This window comes from Acanthaster planci, linkage group LG06 (assembly GCF_054643075.1).
Source record: "Acanthaster planci isolate LZ-2023a linkage group LG06, COTS_SCS, whole genome shotgun sequence".
Classification (NCBI taxonomy): Eukaryota; Metazoa; Echinodermata; class Asteroidea; order Valvatida; family Acanthasteridae; genus Acanthaster; species Acanthaster planci.
This window is the reverse complement of record NC_141782.1, coordinates 7,473,861-7,496,332: the sequence shown is the minus strand read 5'-3', so window position 1 is coordinate 7,496,332 and position 22,472 is coordinate 7,473,861. Positions and strand designations below refer to the sequence as shown.

General features: G+C 41.9%; 1 protein-coding gene across 5 annotated transcripts in view; it reads right to left on the bottom strand.

The window, feature by feature from the left end:
* The window catches only part of LOC110980033 (puratrophin-1-like), an 89,849-nt gene that overhangs the window by 5,137 nt on the left and 62,240 nt on the right, over positions 1-22,472 (bottom strand). For 4 of the 5 annotated variants that reach the window (XM_022236309.2, XM_022236307.2, XM_022236310.2 and 1 more), the window contains 13 exons: positions 21,995-22,120; positions 20,469-20,660; positions 10,978-11,901; positions 10,169-10,384; positions 8,750-8,923; positions 6,697-6,783; positions 5,872-6,015; positions 5,285-5,362; positions 3,023-3,058; positions 2,760-2,894; positions 1,969-2,149; positions 1,212-1,322; positions 433-795 (listed from right to left, as the gene is read on the bottom strand). In XM_022236309.2, the coding sequence (XP_022092001.2) occupies positions 433-795; positions 1,212-1,322; positions 1,969-2,149; positions 2,760-2,894; positions 3,023-3,058; positions 5,285-5,362; positions 5,872-6,015; positions 6,697-6,783; positions 8,750-8,923; positions 10,169-10,384; positions 10,978-11,901; positions 20,469-20,660; positions 21,995-22,120 (2,767 nt within the window). Of the gene's footprint in view, positions 1-358; positions 796-1,211; positions 1,323-1,968; positions 2,150-2,759; positions 2,895-3,022; positions 3,059-5,284; positions 5,363-5,871; positions 6,016-6,696; positions 6,784-8,749; positions 8,924-10,168; positions 10,385-10,977; positions 11,902-20,468; positions 20,661-21,994; positions 22,121-22,472 lie in introns of all 5 variants that reach the window. The other variant, XM_022236312.2, reaches the window with a different exon arrangement.

Sequence of the window (22,472 nt, the reverse complement as noted above, 5' to 3'; positions counted from 1 at the left end):
CCCGCTGCTACATCTGACTCAAACCAGCCAGCCGACACCAGCAAGCTCAGTGGTCGAGTGGTTAAGACGTCTGCACTAGTAAGCAGGAAGTCGTGGGTTCGAGTCCCACCCGAGTACGCTTGTGGTGAGTATACAGTGTGATAATACACATTGGGCAGGGCAAAAATCTAACATTAATTAAGCCCTTCTAATATTAGCAATGCCACTTCAAATCACACAATATAACAGCAGATGCATCATGTTAGAAGAGTGGATGAAAAGAAAATGCACAGTCTAGCTAACATTGATGGCACAATGACAAACAGTGATAACCATGGTCTCATAAAGTCAATACAAGCATCAAGCCCAATTGACCAACCTGAGTGACACTACGAGTTACTGTGTCCCTAGGCCCGTCCAACCCCCCACTGCTGCTGCCGCCTACAGACTCACATTGCTCCTCCCCCTCCATGCTGCCTGACGCCTCCTCCGGAGTGAACACGCTTCCGCTATCTGAGCTTTGCCTGGAGAGGGTGTCCTCCAAGTTCTGCACCGGTGCGCCAGGCTCGGTCTCAGCGATGCATTCCTCCAAGAGCTCATTGCTGATCAGAGGCCTGCTCAGCACAGCATGTGGGGCCTTTGTTGTTCCTGACACTCCTATGATTGCTGATGATGAGGCTGCAATTGAACGACGCGTTCGGGCGGGGCTGGTGGACAGGCTGGTGCTGGTCAGGGAGAGGCTGGAGAAGGTGTAGGGGTTGAGGAGTTGGCTGGGACTGAAGGAGGAGATGGCAATAGAGTTTCTCATCCTTGGGGCTGTAATCAAAGATATGGAAGCAAGAATGAATGACTTAGAATGCAAATCAAAACCAGCCTCAGCCTCTTAACTGTTCTACTCCCAAGCAGACTTCAGTATGTCTATGATGAGTGTCACAAGAAACCTTACAGAAAATAGCATGTAAGGTCACTATCCCACTTCACATCATGTTGGAAGAAAGTTTCTCCTAAAATTACACCATGAATATCATGATTTTCAAGATTTCATACTTCCTGCTTTCCTCTGCAAAGTCCACGATAGCCTTTGAATTGTGCACATTCTACCTGATACTCACTGATGCCAAAACAGCATAGACTGTACATGTAGATGTGAAAAGCCGAGTGTGTACATTTCTCTGAAATTCCAACAAGCTACTCTCAGCAATGCAGCACAATGTGTAACAAGGTCTTTTTACCTCTGTGTCTCATGTTGATGGCCCTGTCATTGATTCTATCCTCGTTGGGCTTGATATCCAGGCAGGGTTTACTGCCAACACCCATGGATGACAGCTGAGCCTGTCTTGCCTCTGTTATCCAGAAAGAAATCAGTCAGTAGACTTCAACAGAGACAGTTTAGAACTTGTCTGTTAAAATACTAGGAGACAGTAGTTACCAGGATAAGCAGGTAGTGCCTGTCTACAGCACTTTCCAGTGCCACAGCTCGGACAAACTACTTTTCCTTCTCCATTTGCCATTAATTCACTGCTCATGCATCTCTTCTGTTTTCAACTTTTCTAAAGGTTGGCAATGTCTTCATTTTGGGGGCTATTGGCAGGGCAACAACACATGTCGATGGGAAATACACAGAGCTGCTAGTTGTGGCCTCCATGGGGGCATGTGTCATTTCAGCCGTGGCCAGGTCATTCAGCCACAGCCAACTGGCGAAGTCTCAAACCCTAAACATGACAGCAGGTTGGGCGCAGACGAAGCAGCACCCTGCACACAGTCACAATTCAAAGTTGGTCCTGAAGCAAGGGTACACCAACACCACTCTCACTGTGCAGTGAGCTGAAGCACAAGCATTTGCAAATGGCCCACAAGATATTTGGCTTTTGTGCACATTCAGTCGAAGTGAGAAGGCCCCACAACAGTTGCTGCACAGATTCCCATCCTCAAGATTGATAAGTCTGGAGGCCAGCCTTAAAGACCTCCTTCCCTCCTCTTTCCATTTACCTTTACTCCTGAAGGCTTGCCTCCACAGTAACTTGCTGATGTCCTGGGTCCATGCCTGCTTGATGCTGTTGGAGCGTGCGTGAAGTATATACGCCTTGTCGGTGGTCTTACGTCGGCGGAACCATATCTCCAGTTTCAGGCCACTCTCGCCAATGTTCTCTGTCATGCCTATATCTGTCATCTGAGGAATCATTTACAGAAAATGTACAAATGAGACAATGCTGTGTTGGAAGAGAGGCTACATTGGCACAGTTTATAATGGCTTCTCATGTAACAGCTTTGGCAACCTGCATAGTAATGATGTCAGAGTTTACATTTTGCAAATGCAGTTTTGCCAATGTTCTGATGTGCCAATTCGACACAAAGGGCATAATTCCGTCTTAATGAGCCATTTTTAAGACAGTGTATGCAAAATATCCTTGCACTGAATAAGCACAACAAACTCAAGACAACTCGTAGCCAATTAGCATTAGCACATTACGCAGAGAAGACATTTAAGAAGCATTGCCTACGACACACCACAGCTTGCACGTACTCATTTAGTGCACACATTGTTACACATGGCACAATGAACAGTACAGGTCTGAGTCTAGGTACTACACAGTGGCATCCACACACTGTACAGAGTCTAAGTACATGAACTACGCCTGACTTTAGCTTGTGTGAGCAATTTAACACCATTCCCTGTAATGGTAGAAAGATTGAGCTCTCTTTGGATGGCCTGACATTAGCCCCAAGTTGCCAAGACTTGGCTGAGCTCTGTCTCTATGTCTGGGCAAAACTCTGCTTACCTTGAGGCTGAACTTGTAGTGATACACATCATGCCCTCTGGCAGTACGGCGTGTCTTGCTGAAGAGAATCATGTCTTCAAAGAGGAAGACATGCCGAACACACTTACGGTGGCCACGATATACCAAGAATTCATCCTGAAAGGAGGAAAAAAGATTGACATTAGTGACAGTGATGGTAGATTGAATTTCACGTGTGTAAAGAAAGTTCTAATACCCCAAGCTAGAGCTGATTTGTACCTCAAAAAATGATTATTCATTCTTACCTGTCTTAGTAATTCGCCCTGTTCATGAAGATCGACCTGAAGTTAAAGTGGAATAAACAAGCATGTTTAATGAAACTATGAGAATCAGGAATAAGCTTGAAACATAGGTTAAGTGTAGTTTTTCACCTGCTTCTCAAGAAATGTATTGAATTATGTATGAATGAATTGAAAAGGGAAGGATCTTGGTACATTATAAGTCAACTGTCTCTGTTTCAAAGCAAGATTAACTGAAAACAGATTTCCGTTCGAGGCTGCCATGTTGGATTTCTTCTACCATTGGCAAGCGTTCCAAGGAACTAGGTGTAATGTGTACTCAATGCAAAAAGACAAAATGGCCACTGATGGTAACGGATATAATGGACATGAGTGAATGTGCACACAATTTTGGTTTGTATGCAAAATCTCTTTGCTGTTATTACTTTGAATGATCTCCAAGCAATGTGCTCCTCACCAACCCATGGATGGATAAAACAGAATAGGAGCACCTGACTTCCCCAAGAAGGGAGCAAATTGACAACTGGGTCAATTTGCCACATACACATCCCTCTATTGGATTTAGCTTGGCCCAACTGATTGGATTACCACAACCCAAAAACAATCACCAGGGTCCCCCACACCCTCTACTGGCTCAGTCTGGCCTGCTAATCCCATCAACAAACAGGATTGGAGGAGAGAGATTATGACATGGCAGGATTAATTGAGTGCTTGCAATCAGGTTAGCTGGGCTTGATGTGGCCTTTTTTTGCTGTTTCATTATTTCCCCTCGTTAGTTTTCTTCTTTGAAGAGATTTTGCATGAGCTGCTGCACTTTTTTTGACATCGTAGATTTTAAATCTACTTACTGATTTTTTCCTTAGAATGATAAAATGTCTAATTAATTATGTTTAGACTTAACAGAGCACCAAGGTTTGTTACTTATTGTCAGAAGCCCTGTCCACACTGGACTTTATTTTCCGAGGATTTTACTGAGCCGATGGGAAAATGAAAAATGGGCAAATGTTACCACCGTCGGGGATTTTTACCGAGACGCGTGGGAAAAGTAACCAAATTGTCACTATAATGTTCACCCTTTGACCCAAGCACGCACGCGCCTTTTACAAACATCCAGTCATGACATCCATAATACACATCTTTTGGATAAATGAATGATTGCGCATTAAATCTTTTATTTATGAATTTCTCAATATTTGACGACGTGATGGGTTTGTAGCTCTATGGTTCTTCCAATGATACATTGGTGGCCCAAATTAAACTTCTGATTGTTTCAGTAATAATATCTGCCATCATTCGAGAGACTTGAGAACACAGAATCACTGCACAGCAACCAGAATTAAGCTTCACAGTGTGTACATGTATGTACGTCAGGTGGATGCTTGCAACGCACATGCGTTGGGTTCGTGTGAGCCTGACCTTGCCAGTAAACCAGATGTATGTTTCCCTAAGCCGCTTTTACCGACTCGTAATGTCCGCATTGGACTTTCTGTCTTGGGAAAAGTGTCTCGAGAATTCTTCCTGGCCAGAAGTCGGCCGGTAAAAATTCCCGCATGGCTCAGGAAAACTAACTGAGAGGAAGTTTTCCGGGGACATCCGCACTGGACTTAAAATGGACAAAGTACCCATCGTCTCGGTAAGTTTGCCCAAAAAAGTCCAGTGCAAACAGGGCTATAGCTTTGCAAGGAACAAGAAGTAGACCATGTCATGTTAGTTATCATATTACATCCAAAATTCTCAAACATTCTTGAGAGATTCAGTTTGTTTTTCCTACAATGTAAACACAGTCACATGGTAAATAATGGAAAACAAACATCTGAAGTCCTAATTTCTTTGGGGGGGCCTTGAAAGGCCATTTTCCTTCACATAAAATTTACTGGCCTTTTCGCATTTAAAGAAGCCCTGTTTTACACCACAAACTATATGGACAAACACCCATTACATCAAGCAAGTTTTAGGGCACAAAAATCCCTACTTTTAATAGGAAATCACATTCAATTTTAAGGATCATTTCAGTTCACTGAGTACAGTTTATAAATGGCTCACACTTGACAAATGGTGGCGCCATTTTAATTTTCTGTGTGGTACCAGGATCTCAGAAAAAAAGAGACCTCAGCTTAAACTTCAAAGAGACAGAAAAAGGTTCCAAAATGGAATAGCCAACATTACATCCTACTTTAAAGCCACGTCTGCTTTTCTCCTACATGTCTCTATTTGATTTAATTGCAGTGTAAAATGGTTGCTAGGGTACTTGGTTCCCATGATACTCACATCACAATCTTTGATAGAATCCATAGCGAGGAGGTCGTTGCCATGCCTCATCTGAAATTGTACCATCTCTTCAGCAGACTAAAACAAAAGAAGAACCAGTCAAACTGAGAAAAATATTTTAAAACAACTACATTTTAATATTTTGAAGATACTTGTGACACAATTACTTGCCTCTCACTCATGGAATATTAGGTGGGGTTGAAATGGGACATTTTCAACAAGGTCATATTTAAAGTTGCACTTTTTTCCTTTGGCTATCCCTCGATGAAACATTTTCTGGTGAGCTTAGCATGCATGGCAAAAAAGCATTGGGGAAACGTCTACATACTGTCAATAATGAAACTACAACAGTGAGAAGCTAATGCAATTTCCTCATGGGGAGTGATCGCTCTTAAAAAATGACCATTTTGCTGCATGACACTAGTTTGGGAGTGTCCAGAATTTTATATCAGGAGAACCAGAGACTCCCACTCCAGAGAGTCGATTCCTGAAAAAAGTGAAATCGTGATTCTGATTTTTAACTTGGAATTGATTTGATTTGATTTGATGCCAGCATGGAGTTACCCCAGCCTCGCCTCTGTGCCTACCTTGAGTGAAGCCAGCTCCTGATCGGAGGGCCGGCATTCCCTGATGAGATCACGAAGCAGTAGGGCATATTTGCCGAGTCGCTGGACAGGCTTCAAAAGGTAGCTGGCCAAATCCATGCGGTCCCGTATCTTACGCTGCTTGGTCTGAGCACCAGAGAAAATCAGGAATACACCAAGGACATGTGGTGAAAAACACAGGGGGAAAGCAAATAATTTTGTTCATTCATTATTCTGTAGATTTCAGTATCTAAGACTTGAGGACCAATTACACATCCTCTTTGGTTTTACAGATTTCCTAATAATAAACTGGACAGCAAAAGAAACTTGCCACATCTGTCAAAGGCCACACATAAAAATTCACTCCATAGAAATAAACATTTTTTGTACACAGGTATGCTGCAATACCCCTTACTAATCACATGCCCAAAAGCAAGTGGTTATTTTTATAAAAAAGAAGAAATTGACATGCACAGCAACTTGGTTACTGAATCAAAAGTCACAGAATGTAACAGAATGAGCCTTAAGTTTTACGCAGAAATCAATGTCACAGGACAAAATAAAGAAGTCATAATCATTAGTTTGACAGAAGTGGCAAGTTTCTTTTGCTGTCAAGCTTATTTTTAAAATCCTTACAGTTTTCAGTTATCTTTTATCAACATCCATCACTTTTTAAGACTTAAATTTTTGAAGATCTATGATTTGTAGTTAGCAAAGAATATCAATGCAATAAACAAGTGTAATGTAAGATTCTTAAAAATGTTTGTTTGTGAGATGAACACAACTGAGATACTATTTTTTGCATATGTCTTATTGGGGGGGTCTTACCCTGAAGAATCCACCGTAGTCGGCCAATAAGCTGTCAGATCGAGGCTTGTTCTTGTTGTACAAAGCGTACAGTCCAAAACCTTTTTTCTGTGCAAACAAAATATCAAGAAAGAATTGGATGAAACAAAGTGTGGATGTGGCAAAAAGGGACATATGACAATTTCAAGATGACCACAATGTTGACACTGGCTTGTCACCATTAAAATGTCATTATTAGCACTAATGCTGACATGAGTTCCAAAGTTGAGGATGACAATGACAATTATTAATAGGGAAGATAAAAATGAGTGTTTAAAACTCTAAAAAATCTACAAGTTGGGGGGTCAAATCCTGATGTCTGGATAAATCCTGAGAAATCACACCCCTTTGCTTTATTTTTAGAAAACTGTTGGTAAAAGCAAAGATTTCTTCGGATTTGCGATAACCTCATTACAAATGAAACAAATACACATTTCTGTTCTTGAGCTGTCAATAAAACACACACTGTCTAACCCTTACAAAAAGTATATTTAGTTTGAAAAAGCTGTCACATGCTCCAGGAACTGTTACCTTAAACAAATGCATGTATTGCCTTTAAAACTAATCGTAATGGAATGCAAGATCTAAAAATGATCACATTTTCAGAAGACACGTCCTAAAGGTGTTACATCTCGAACCAAAATAAAGACATAGATTTACCGTCTCACTTTAAAAATAATCTCAACATTTGGGGAAAAGGTGAACATAAAAATAACAGGAGAAATGAGAAGTAGAAGACGACGGGGCAAAAATGAGATGGAATCTATCATCACGGCGTGACCACAGGGGTTGTTTCCACAAGCTTTCCTGTGTGATTCTAATCAGGGAGAACCACCTGTATTAAACATGTCTCTGTGGACAAACCAGACTCACAAGGGGTAAATGGGCCAAACAGAGTGCTCCAGGCCTTGTTTTCTTAACATTTTAATGTGTAGTGGAGGCTTTGTCTTGTGCCAGACATGCATGTGGTGTGGGGATTTTTTCCTTGTCTTTTTCTAGCAGTATCAGAGGGAGAGAATGAGATTGATTAATTTCAATGAGGTTAAGTTCTGTTATCTGATTGATAACTTCCTGCAATATGGCATTACACACACGCTTTGCTTTAATTTTTTCCCTTCTTTTTTGATTGTGACAAATATTTGAATATCGAGCTTTTCCAACCTCCTGCAGGCTGATCTTGAAAAATCATTCGCCGAGAAGAAGAATGAGGCTAGGGAAATCGCTGAGACACAAGTGGCTTCCATGCTAGGATCAAACACTGGATTCATCTCCATGGCGGCGATCCTAGCTGCATGAAGTATGTGAGTGGTTGGGCAGTTACTGATCATGACCATATTAACCAAGACATTTTGATTCATGGTTTACGACAGGGAAGGGCTTCTCTGTGTCGTTTTAAATCTTCAAGTTGTTAGTGACTCGAGAAGATACTTCCTGTCCTGCAGACTAGATGGATAAGGCCCTACTTGACCTGATTTAAACATATATAGGCTAATGCAATGCAGTATTACATTACCCTATATAACATCACACCCATCAACATGGGAATTTCCCCCATCATACCCATCACCACAGGAAGCTCCCCCTATCAGTAAAAGGCATGAGCATAAAAATATCTTAAGAAATCCTCTAATGTCAGTGGCCATACTAGCTGACACTGTGGCCACCCTTAATGCCTCAAGTTGGCGATGGGACTGTATAACATCCAAGGGTATACGTGCTGCCGAAACCTCTACCATCTTGGACCACATTTACAAACAGACAAACATTCAAGAAATTGAAACAATTACGATTGTAAATCCAGACTCATCAGCCAAAGCTACATAGCCCAGATACTTGATTAACATCTCTGCATACTTTTTCTTGAGGTGTAACCAAAGACTTCAAGAGACAACCAAACCATATTGAATACAGCCCCATGAAGCACAATTAGCCATTATTACTTTGTTTATCTGTCCAGTGGCTGCTTGCAAGACAGACACAAAAACAAAAATTGGGAATTTCAAAGTAATGTTGGCCATGGTGTCAAGACACTTACATGTTGCAAGAAGCAGTGGCAGACTTGCAGTGGGTCGCTCTGGCACTGGCTGAGTGCCTTCAGGAAATGTCGATCATGGAACTCATAGATCTTCTCTAGATTGCCGAAGACGGCACTGCGCTGCCCTCGCAGACCTTGGGGAATGTCATCCCGGTCCATCTCTGGAAAATAATTCTAGAATAGTCCGTCGAAAAAGAAGGAGGGAAAGAAAAGACCTGAAATAATTTTGTCTGTTGTTTGAAGGATGAAGTGATTTGGACACTTATTGATATGTGAACAGTTCATGCACTGTGCATTACTTGACAACCTGAGTGTGAATTCGGGGGGGGTGCCCTCACTAAGGTCAATCTCCTCCAGTTTTTGAAACTCCAGAGGGCAGCACTAATCATTTATGGGAATGGTGGTAAATGTGCAACAGGCTACGGGCTCTGTGCTTAATAAGAGATGGTGCATTTTTCCATGAAGTGACACATCCCTTGTGCACACAGGCTTAAAAGGGCACAATGTGAGTATGCAGAACCCACTTTCACTAGAATGCACAGTCTTGGTGAGTGTGCCAGGTGACCAACTGAAACTATCGTCCCTACCTCTCCTACCTTTGCTAGTGAAAGAATTAGAGGAATAGCACTGAAATGTCTCCAGTTAGGAGAACTGCTCTGTATATCTACCCCATGACAGTCAAGAGGGATCATCCATGAAAAGTTAGATCTAGGGTTACTGGTGGTTAATTAGTTGGCTAGTGTGGTAATACTGAGAGAATTAATATTTCCACTCAAACTATACGAAGGCGCCATTGCCAAAATTCAAGCTCAAAACTGCACACAGTGGTGTAACTTGGGGGGGGTATGGGGAACAGGCCACTCCTTGTTACCATATGTGCCCCTCCCCTCCTCCGTCCCGCCCCCAGCTCAGAAATTAAAGAAGGAAAGATCTGGTGATAATCTGCCTTAGTCATTGCTTCAATTGTGACAGAACCCACTGAGTTCCCCCTCCAGAAAGTGACGACTCCCCCGAGTGCCCCCCAAAAATGTACACCAGAATGACACTGGCTGCTTCCAGGTAGGCACACAGCTAGTGTAAACCAGCTAAATCAACCAGCAACATTAACAACTTCTTATGAAAGGTGGTTAGTGAGGAATCTTCAACTATCTTTGTTTAATCATCACAGACCAGTCTACATGCCATCAGAACAAGTCAAACTCGTACTTCTTACTATCCAACAGACAAGTTCACACTTGAAAGTGAAAGTGAGTGTGTGCATGACAGCAGCCAATTTTCACAGGACAAATATGCAAACATTTCACAAATTTCAACTTTAGCAAGGTTTGCTGCAAGTATTCTGTGATGTTACATTTACGGTTCACATTCACTTTTTACACTAATTACAAACTGCCCAAACCACTGTCCCTGCCCCCTCACCTCTATGATGTACTTGAGGGCCAGCACATAGTCCTGTTCCGTCTGGATCATCTCATCCAGGATCAGTACCATCCGCCGGTAGTTGGGATGTTCCTTGTTGCCCAACAGGCCAGCATTGGATGTCAGCTCCTCCAGCTTGAGTGGGGTACCAGGAACCTGGGACACCGACTTCCTGATGTGACGGTTGGCATCCTTCGGTGACCAGTGGGTTTCCGTCTGTAGTGGGCATCCAGAAAATACAGATTTGACCATTATAAAAAGTTGAAGAATGGTTTACTTTGGAAGATATAGGGAAAAAATGCACAGATTGCTGCACTTACAAATGAATGATAACGGAATACTGATAATTAACAACCAGAGTTAGCAACCATTTCTGCAGTGGCACAATGCTCATGGACAGGTGGTACATGTGCATTACATGCCTCTTTGACCAATAGGGTGTTTATGATTTGCCAAATGCACGCACACATCAAGCTGAAGAATATGCATGTGACTGCGCTGCCACCACAGTCATCGCTTTCAATTGGATTCCTCTATGAGAAGAAAATTAATTATGTAAACTGCCAAATATGACCACGATGGAACTGTTAGTAATTTGACTTAAATGATATAGCTCTGGTTATTCAAAAAAATATTCAAATAAAACCTCTCAAGCAGATATTCATCAAGTCTACGTATAAAGATGACCTTGCATTCTTAGTTAAGAAAGTTTCAGTCATCATTCTCAAAGTTGTACATATCTTTCCACTCAGTAAGAGCGAGTTTTTAAATTCTAGATTGCTTCTCAAACAATTATACTGAATACAAACCCCATCTGGAGTTTCCTCATCTGAGAGCTGAAATTCATCCTCCATGTTGGCCTTGCGACACACCCTATCCTGTTTCTCTTCAGAAGAATCCTCCACATCTTCAGACTTTCTAGACAGCATCATCGAGTAGCTTCTCTTGGGTTCCACAACTGGGTGAGTGACTGACTGGGTGGGCCGTCTCACGACATTTGTTTCTGCCTCCTCGTAGCCCTCATCCAGCTTCTCCAGACTGCTCGTCCTTTTCCCAGTGTCCACAATTTCACTGATGGGCTTGATTAGAGCAGCCATCTTGCGTTGCCTAACAGAGAACTCGTGGGGCGAATCCATGGATGTTGGAGATGTCAGTAGAGCTCCTCTGTCAAGGTTCTTATCCCCAACAGATATCCCTGAGTCCACCGAGCCATTACTGTGCAGGGAGTCTCTATGCTGCTTGGGTGGGGCAGACCGACTCCCCTTACGCAGCAGCTCTGCCTTACTGAATGGCCCCTCTGGGTCCTGTCCCCCACCCTGAGTGCCCTTCTGCGGTGTGAGACTCCCTGCTGCATCAAATGTAACAGAGGAGCTCCTCTCATACACCGTCTCATCTCTCTCTGTCCGGTTCCGGTCTCCCCACTCCAAGCCGAGCTTGGAACTGGACCGGGGGCTGCGCAGCATGCCATGCAGCTTGTCCATCTTATCCTGCATCATGCCGTGGGTCTCCTGGCACCGCCGCTTGGCAAAGTCGCACTGCTGGATGCACTGCTCCTTGCCTAGTTGCTTGGACAGTTTGCACATCTCCACAAAATCGTCCTGGGCAGTGGGTGGGTTGTCACGCAGGTACTTCTCAAGGGTGCATAGCTGAATGCGGCATTGCTCTCTAGTATTACTCTTCTCATGGCCGAGCACTGCTACAAATTTCATTCCATCAAGAGCCCATTCATATGCCTAAAATGAAAAGAGAGAACAGGTTTAACAGAGATAGGCAGTCTCATGTTACAAACCACATAATCAAAGCGCCTGCTGCACAATTTCCATGGACTGACATGGTAACTAAACAACCAAAGACATGTGCAAAGTTTGAAACTCTGTTCATGTACCAAACTATTTCACCAACATTTTGTCCCCCCGGCAGGCAATGCTGTTTCAAAAATAACGGTAGAACTTCAGACCGTGAAGTAAAATTAATGTTGCTTACTGACATCTCATCAATTTTGCTTCTCCAAACATTCAACTAGGTCAAAGATGGGTGGTCATCTACTGTCAGAGCGGTTGCTAAGCTTCATCAAAACAATTCGGGAAGTTTTTCTAAAACAAACAAAGCTGCCTCTAATCTAATTTTTTCCCTTATTGTTGTCCTAACTCCAGATAACAGCAACAATTAATTAAACGTACCATTTTTCTCCTTTATGCAGATCCCGATATCATATCATGTTCAAAACCAATGATTGTGAACATTTTGTCAAGAACAAATTTATCAAATGTCTTGTCTCTGGCATTGACGTCACCATAGCTGTGAGTCACGCAATGTATGTTTTAGTCTGGGGTGAGCACGCAAAGTACTTCTCCAAAGTGTTTGGAACATGCAATATGGGTTGTTTGGTAACAAAACAACCCCCAAAAAACAGCTGATTCACGGACCAAGGCCCCAAAATAGAAATATAAAGCAGCTTAGTAACATTACATAAACATTGGAGAACTGAGTGTACAATGTATGACCTTGTGTTTGGGTTTCTGTCATGGAAGAAACTTGTTCAACTCTGAAAGGGAAAGAGTTCCGCCCCTCGGTGTTTATGTGACTTTCTGTGCTTACTGAAGGGGTGGAGTGGAATCACTGTCGAGCGGTAAGGCAGGAACACTCAATTTTGTATATATGTGGGCCCCTGGACAAAAGGGGCTTTCACATGACACACTCTTGAGATTATTTCCATTTGAACTATTTCTAAAAAAGAGCAAACTGTTTTGTCCATTCATGTCTGTCACAAATTGAAGATAAACATGCAACCTGCCGAAAGGTAACGTATTCGAATGGCATTGTTTTGAAGCAACAAAAACAACACAAAGTTTGTTAACATCCAAGACCAACAGAACTTCTATATATTGCAAAAATGTATGTTTGGGTTGTTAACTGATGATGCAAAACAAAAGAACTGTACAGGACAAAATGTCTTCAGTTGGCAAATACAAACAAAGTTGTTAATTTATCTCCCCCCAACTCTACAATAGCCTGATGCTTTATTTAATGAACAAACATTGTGTCAAGCAATGGCAATTGCCGGGCTCTTTCTTCAGCATTCCAGTGTAAAATAATGCACCCCAATAGTAGCCCAGTTGTGGATAACAAAGCTGTTAGAAGCCATGTTTTCTGTTTACAGCCAATAGCATGAAAATTTGCCTCTGCATCAAAAGACTGTCCGATGATGAATATTCTATTCTATACAACTTTCCTGGAAGAAAGGAATAAAATATTACATCTTCCACACGTATTTCTTCCTAAACATATAACATTACTGAAATCAGACCAAGTCCTCTTACCTTCCACGCAAAAGGTCATTTCCAGACTGCATGATGCTGCATCAGAAAGTTCAGACTACACTAACAAGCGGTAACTTTTTAAGAAGAAATAACAGCACAAGGCTATTATTGGACACCACCTCCCTGTACAAACCAGACCACTTATCACACACTGCATAGGAATTAATAACCATTCTTATCTTGTATCTGCTTGCACAACCAGTGAAGAGGCTAGATAATGTGGCACCATTGATAAGAGTTCACAGCTTACAGAGTTCCTACCCCTGTCCACACATCCCAGTCTGCGTGTAAGCCACCAAACACAAATTAAATACCAATTCATTAAGGTGCAGGGAGAACAATAAGTCAATTCTAAACTGGAACAGAGATCTATCAGCTTTCAAGGATGAGTAAAGAGTTTTTGGAATAATGCATAACTGTGAATAATGCTCAGTTAAACAGACTGGAAATAGCAACAAGTGATATGAGATACTGGAAGCACCCATCCAATGTGCCCATAATGTACCATCCACAAAAACCAAAACTCTTCTAATAACAAGCTGCAAGGTCCAAAATACAAATCAGTGACTGGTGTTCAAATTTGACTTGCATCTTATAGCAAACTGCACAGAAACAGGCAAGCATGTGTCAACAGGGAAAAAAATCTAAACCTTTTCCTCAAAATAGAAACAAAACAAAGTTATCTAACCAAAATAAAATTACACAGTTCTAAATAAAACTTAACATGGCCACTGTCCTGACTCCTAAGGAATCAAAATATCATAATCTAAAATAAAATGTAAATCTATTTTTATGAAAGAATCACGAGGCACAGACCAAAAAAAGGAAAGATTTCTGCTCACCATAGCAAAGCAACTGCTGAATGAACACAATGTTGACAATAACAACACCTGCTCAAGTCAGTGCACCTCTGGTCATTCCAATGTAAACAGTGCTAGTTACACAGAGCTACAAAGACATTGGTTGTACAAAGTCTACTGACTGATGTCAAGCATTCAAAAAAGATCAGCAAGATCTGACGGTAAACTTATCAACACAAGTATCAAAGCTGTGCCTCCATCCTGACCAACTTCCCTAAAAAAACGAACTCCAAAAACTTTCCCCTAACTTCACTTTTAAGTTGTTTCTAAGCTCACTTTGTCACCACCAACTCCCTCCCCTTACCACCAAAGGACAGAAACGACCAATCACACTGCATCTTGATCTTCCTCCGTTCCAGGATAAGTTACTGTGTTAATCGGAGATTACCCCACAGGCCATGTTTGCTCATATAGTGAAAAAAAACAAGGAGATTGGTAACTGGGTTTCTACCAGGTTTTATCCCTTCAACAAACTTGAGGAGAGTGAGAGGAGTGGTGTGTGTGACAGATGTCCAGAAAAAAAAGGCTTTTTGCTCTAGCTGCCAAGTTTTCACAGAGCAGGCAACCAAGATATGGACAAAACTTTTCCACATTAAAGAATGGGCCATCGAACTTGTACAAAACTGGGCCTGGAAAAAGTAGGCCACAACCCACATTTGTTGGATGTTTGAGCAAATAAAATAGCATAATGTTTGACATGAGTAATATTCGTTTGTTTGAAAGGAAGCAAGTTGTAAATGCACACCAGGGCAATTACAGAATTATCTCAAACACTGAATGAACTGGTGTGGCTCCAGCTTGTAGAATCTGATCCAATGAACACAACACTGACGAGGCCTCCACTGTACTTGGGTACTGAACTAACTCTGACAGTGAAGAACAAATGTTCACCATTCAGAGAATGACTGCCAACCTAATGTTGACATGAGTGTAAAGCTGCATCCTGAAACTTCAAGGATTTTAGTACTGCAATAGAATTAACAAGTTGAGGTTCCAGGAAAGACTGACAAAGGCACAGAATTTGACAACCTGCTTAGTTTTATTAACTAAATAATTGCTCTGTAAGTTTGAAAAGAAAATATCTTGGTGCTTGAGTTTTGTGGAAACTAGTACAAACTTACCTCACTATTATAAAGCACAAGAACCACAATGACCAATCCTTGATTGCGGATAAAGAAATGGAAGGAAACAGCTGAGAACAAAATGACAGGGACTAGGATCTGCAAAGAACAGTGGAGCACTGTGTGTGTTCTACTCATGACAGTCAGTGAGTACACTTCAGTGAAGCTGCCAGTCCACAGGAAACACGAGAAGCAGTTTAACATCAAGCCCCATGCACAAAAACTGAACATTTGTTTCTCAATGTGCATGTTCACACAATGTATAAAAGCTGCATGACTTAAAACGGAGCTGAAATAATTTCAATCTGCAATACGTTTTTCTTGTCCACTACAAAGAGAACAGAGGATGAAAACTCAGAGTAAAACCTTTTGGGTCACAGCAGACAATGGCCTCAAACAAGACCTAAAAATTAGATAAATCGCATAACGTGCATTTAAATGTTTAGTGCCACAAACCCCACAGCTGTGTGCTCACAACTGACCATTTGCAACTGTCAACAAACAAAGCAATATTACTGAGCCTCCATGCAGCTGGATGACAAATGGCCCATTTCCTAATCAATTCTATCATAGATCCATAGCAAGAAATCTCTACAACTTCCCCGTGCCCCTCCCCTTGACAAATCCACTGGCCCTGAAAGAGGAGAAACTACCTACAACTTACATATGTAAAGTCTTTTCACATGACAATGTGAAAAAAAAAAAAAAATTAGTTATCCACTTAATGCTGGCTGACAAAGTTCCCAAACGGCAACAAGAGGGAATTTGTGACACTGACTCTTGACAACTTTAAACTGAAGAGGATACACGTTTTTAATTTGAAGCTTCATTTGGCCAGATAGAAACCCTGGGACAGATTGGAGGTGGTATAAGGCAGGGGAGGAGGAGAGGGTGGCATTAGAGATAATAAGAAAGGGGGAGAGACATTTGGCCCCACTCTTCACTCTATCTATTAAAAGCAGTTATGTATAGAAATTACTTTCCTGTCTCGTGTGATCCTGGACCCACCCTCCTTAATGGTCACAACAAAATTGGAGGTAGAAATCAAAACAGTTCTAGAAAGGAGAATAAAAGTATCACTTTTTTTTCAGGTAGCGGCTGATATCCAAACAACCTCAGACAGTGCAAGTCTTGGTAGGGACTACTAACTTAAGGAAGCAGGTTTCAGCTCAGATGAAGACTTTTTATAGGTCCAAGAGAAACGGGCACCTGTTGGGGGAGCAACTTGTATTGAGCATAGGTTTTTCAGCTGACATGGTATTGAGAGCTTCCTGGGTTGGTGGCGTGTTTATGGATGAGCATTGAAGGACAGGATATCATCATGACATCAATGATAAGGGAACGGAATCCTGATGATATAATCAGACAGTCGAGAAGCTCTAGACAGTGAATATCATGTGATGTTGGATTTGCACCATGACTCATCAGGGGTTATGGAACCTTCTCTAGTAGGCGCTGTTATCCTTTCTTGAGTTGGTACATGTACCTATGATGTTAATACACAAAAATTTTCATACTTGTGTTGCACAAATATGAGGAAAATAAGCAGATGAGCATGACAGAATTTCAAAGAAATTGCTGAGCAAAAACTTTGAAATCCTTAACTCTGCACACCATGAACATTTTACTGAATTTGATTTAGCTTACATTATCTGCCTCCGTAACTCCTATCTCTGGCTTACAAGTCGCATGGTAATTAGCCAAGCCTACTGACAAAATATGCTAGCAGTGTAATTGACAGGGGCTTAAAAACTGAAGCCTACTAAGGCAAGGGATGACTTGAAGATGGGAAATGTCCACCAATTATCTGTCCTTAAATTTCTCACGATTCCAAGCACAATTAGTCACAATGTATCCATTAGCACATCAACTTCAAGGGAAACAATCACTCATACCTCATTGCAAAGCTTGAGGAATCCATGCAATTGTTTTGCTCACTGACTCCTATGTATTTCCTGTGAGGAGAAGGCCCAGTGATCAACAGGACATGACTTATGCAAGGGTACTGTTTGGGAGACATCAGGGTGATTATATCTGACAAACAAGTGTGTTTCCTCCCACCTTCTACTGAAGGCCGGATGAAGTCAGGAACACCTGTGGTCTCACACGCTCACCACGGAATAGCCTCCGACTAGGAGCCAGTGCCGTACATCAACTTGTACCAAAATGTTACTCCCACAAAAACAACCATGAAAGAATTCTGCTGTATCAGGTTTTCTCTGCATCATTGGTTTAACTTCAAATCTACATTTTTGAAATGGGCTATAACAAACTTGAAAAACAAAGCTATAAAAACATTGTAGAAGGCATTCAAATCTTGTGGCTTCGTGTAGTTGTACATGTTCATGTACAATCCAAATGCCACAGGAATCAATTAAACACACATAAAGGACTAGAGAATTGTCATCATACACATGTGAGGGCAGGGTAACATTCCAAGAATATCATTTCAGCAGTTGTCATGCAGTGCGGTGATTCCACCTTTCTCATCCACTCCACGCATGCAGCTCAGTGATTCCACCTTTCTTATCCACTCCACGCATGCAGCTCAGTGATTCCACCTTTCTCATCCACTCCACGCATGCAGCTCAGTGATTCCACCTTTCTCATCCACTCCACGCATGCAGCTCAGTGATTCCACCTTTCTTATCCACTCCACGCATGCAGCTCAGTGATTCCACCTTTCTCATCCACTCCACGCATGCAGCTCAGTGATTCCACCTTTCTCATCCACTCCACGCATGCAGCTCAGTGATTCCACCTTTCTTATCCACTCCACGCATGCAGCTCAGTGATTCCACCTTCTTATCCACTCCACGCATGCAGCTCAGTGATTCCACCTTTCTCATCCACTCCACGCATGCAGCTCAGTGATTCCACCTTTCTCATCCACTCCACGCATGCAGTGCAGTGATTCCACCTTTCTCCTCCACTCCACGCATGCAGTGCAGTGATTCCACCTTTCTTATCCACTCCATACATAAGTACCTGCACCCAGCCTCCACGAAACAAAGAGGGATTTTGGTGGGGCAACCATATCAATAGAGGTGAACATTATTGCATGTGAGCAATCAGCCATGCACAGTGTGGCGTCCCAACAGACTGTCATCTCTTAGTAAAAACACATCATCTCTTGTTCCACAGTCTAGCAGGACTATTTCTCAAGCATTTCCAGTTAGGAATGCAATGCAATTAACCCTCTGTCTCTGAGGTAGTAAGGGCGACAACAAGGTGTCTAATCACCGACTCTGCATCCCAACGAGATACTAATGACATAGCGCTTAGACTCCACAAGCACTAAATTCTTGCCAATTCCATGCCATGGATAGTTGGGAAAATTTCATAGGGTGCAGTGAAAGGGTAAAACACACACTCATTATGATTCAGACATTTGAATGTCCTTACAAGTAGTCTCCAATCACACAAACTTCTTTTGTTAAGTTGTTTTAAGTGTCAACTGTCAATTTGTCCCTTACTGCAAAAGGCTGGAACCAACAACAGTGAGCTATGAACCAGCTGCCTCTGAAATGCAACAGCAGTGTTCCATCGACAGAATTTTCCACCTCTGTGATGGTGGTCCCCCAATCTGTCAGTCTTTGTTCTGGGGACACTCAAGAGTCAACGAGCTGCATAACCAGGGACCATACTAAAAGTCAAGACCGCAACATTTCCAACTTCAAAAACAGCAGATCAGATCACTCCAAAACTCCAACAAATCTACTGAAGGATCTAATGAGGCAAGTGGTGGATAATGTTGAAGTTGGGAATAAATTATAGAAGAGTGATCAAAATCTGATTGGTTGATCATGCAGAAATGTATACCACAGAGGGTACCATTCTCAGATTGTAATATCCTTCAAAAATCCTCAAGAATCAAAGGTCAGAGAAAACAGCAACCAACCAATGGCTTTGTGATCAACTGATGATGCAGTGTAATGGACCCTAGCACAGATCCATTGATCACGTCCAGTTTTTCACTCGAGAACAAATGGGAGGAGCCCTGATGTTTCCCTCAATGAGGTCTGCCAGAGGCCCTTGCGTTTAAAATTCTTCTCCTGGCAATGAATACCCTCAAAGTGTCAGAATTTGTCAAGTTCTCCTTGAACTTTTGTCACTGCTGAATGAAACCATGAGCACTTTCTTGTGAACCACTCCATGAAATTAGAGCAAGGGATGATAGTACCATTTACAAATTTCACAGCGAGGTAATCCTTATGTCGCCTTGGGTGTTGGCCAATTACCATAATTATTGACACCGTTAAAGCTAATCTCAAACAAAGTGAGATCTGTGAAATTAGGTTAGAGCCAGGGGAGGAACTGACAATTTTAATGAACTTACAGAGAGGATAACCATTTGCCAACACCTTTGGTGTCACTGGATTACCTGACATTAGAAATTTGGATCCTTGGTAGTCTAGCCAGCAGACAAGGTGTAACTCCACAATCACTAGCAACTGTGGAACATTTCCTCAGTAATTCGAACTAATTACCATGGCGTTAGATGAGAAATTAACACCTCAGGTAGGACAAACATGTGCAGTGTGGATGGAGAAGATGCTTTCAGTGCCACCTAGGTTACAGAGGAAATGAGTACAAGACGTGAGGTGATGTGGTGCTCTGAGTAACAATCCATGATTGAAAAGGAAGGATAGAGATTTTTTGTCATCACCTCCTGATGCTTAGTCAACTAGCTCAAGTTTCTGACCCAAAAAAGTTTGCTTATGTTGGAGAAAACACCGGTCAATAAAATCCTAAAGAGCTAAGAAAATCAAAGACAAGAAAACCTACTTAATTAGCATAACAGAAGTTGAATTCAACCTCGAACATGGGGTGTCCAAACTCAATGCCATCTCACCACTATGCCACTGGTACAAGCTGGTAGGGAAAACTACACCCTAGCTGGTGAGAACAAACCCAAGAGGGTGTCCTTTGTAAACAAATAAGGAAACGGCAGGCAAAGCTCTTTGCGGTGGCTCCTACACACACTTCCCCTATTTACCTTATCCAGCATGGTGTAGAGTCTTGCCGCATCCTCAATGTACCTCCTCTTGTCCTCCAGCCGGTCAGTGAACAGCTTAAGCTGGTGTCGTAGAGTGCGGGCAATCTCCCGGATGCCGGCTTGCTCCATCTCACAAGCCTCAGCCAAGCCCTGGGCATCTTCAAGAAGGTCCTCCCCCCTCCCGATATGTTTCTGTTGATCGGACAAATGCATACAATGCAAATCTCATCAAAACTAAAGACCAATATTTCAAATGCGTACAACTAAGTACTCCCACATTCAGTTGACAAGAACTGTTATTGCCTGTTGACACATTTCTCTGCGAACGCAGATACGACTGCATTTGACATGAAAAACCTAAAATCTTGGAACAGCAGGACTTACAACTATTGCTAATCAGGAGACGCCTGGATGAACAGTGTTTTTAAGATCTTCATCAGTACAACTTATCAATTAGGTGCGGATGTGCTCTTTGGCATAGTGACACAATCAACTTTAAACTTCAACAGGGCCATTCTCACTTCTCTATTCAGTTCCAAGAGCCTTGCCCAGTATCTTGGTTATCTCTTAGGAGGATCATCCAAGAAAACAAACACACTTCTTGCTACTTTATTGAAGCGCCTCATTTGCTTACTGTATCTCTGTTTATAAAAAGTCTACCCATGGAAAACATAACCAAACAAAACAAAAACAGAACCCTTGGAAATACCCAGTTCATCCCCCTGTTGCCATGGTGCAAAGGCTTTGAGGAAAGAGTGACTTGACAAATCATGGTAGTGACTCGCAAATTTCAGGGTCCCTTGATGATTACCAAGCACACAATATATATTTGATTTTTTTACCCCAAAATTATGTTGATTTTTCAGCTCAGATTTTTTTTCTTCCATGAGCACCTCAATCTGAAAGTGTCATCCAGTGTCAATCACAGCCTTCTCTTTACCTTTTTTCCAGGCTTTTCTTTTCTTTGTCCATATTAGTCCACACTGAAGCGGCCACATTTCCCTATGGAAGCTTCAGTATGGAAAAACTTGTTGGCCAAAAAAAAAAAAGACATCTGTCAAGATTTCAGCCCTTGTAACTCCTTGACAGCCAGTTTCACATTCCCAAAAGTAGCTCTAATTTTTTAAATCAACATTTCCCAGCAATCCTGCTTGCAGCACGAAGCCACATACTCCTGGACAATTTCCTACAAATTTCCTTGGCAACAGACACATCTTATTCCTAATGGCTGCTGAACTCAACTCCATTAGAGCTTTTCCACTAGTAATGGAGCTTTCCCTCTAGCTACAGAAAGCTCACTATGTACACAGACACCTAATAAGCAACAACCTGGAGAATAAATGACTGTTCATCAGGCAGTCGATTTTAAACCCAGCGGGAGAAATTTAAAAGGTCAGCAAATGTCATCACTGTTAAGCAAAAAAAATTGGTTTAAAACAACAGATGACAAGGATAAAATGGATATGAAATCATGGAAGAACATGACTTGAAACTTTTGATTCTTGGAGTCTAGTATCCTGACTCACCATGGCAGTAAAGTAGAACTTTTCAAAGTCCTTCTGGATGGAATGGATGCTTCCCAAGGATTCAGCCTTCTCCTCCTTCATCTGACCCAGGTGGAAGTCTCCCTCTTTGCTCATCCATTCCGTAACCTGGCAATGCAAACCAAAAAAAAAAATTTGTCCAAACAAGTCAAGGAAAGTATATAAATTTATAATGAATGTTGTGCTAAAGGCAAAAAAGCTGTCAACACTGCTGGAACAGATTTCTGTTTACTGTTCCATGTAGCTTTAGTAACAGTTAACTAGACTTGTACGTGCATGTGCCCGTTTACCAATGGATACATCCAATTGTTAATCTGCTCATGATGATAACTGCTTACAGCCATTGGAAAAGCAATATCTGGAGATTAAACAGCAACCCCAATGGTGGAAGAAAATGAGAAATCTGGCTGTAGTATGTTTACTTGGATCCCATTATAGATATCTACATATATGCCACATA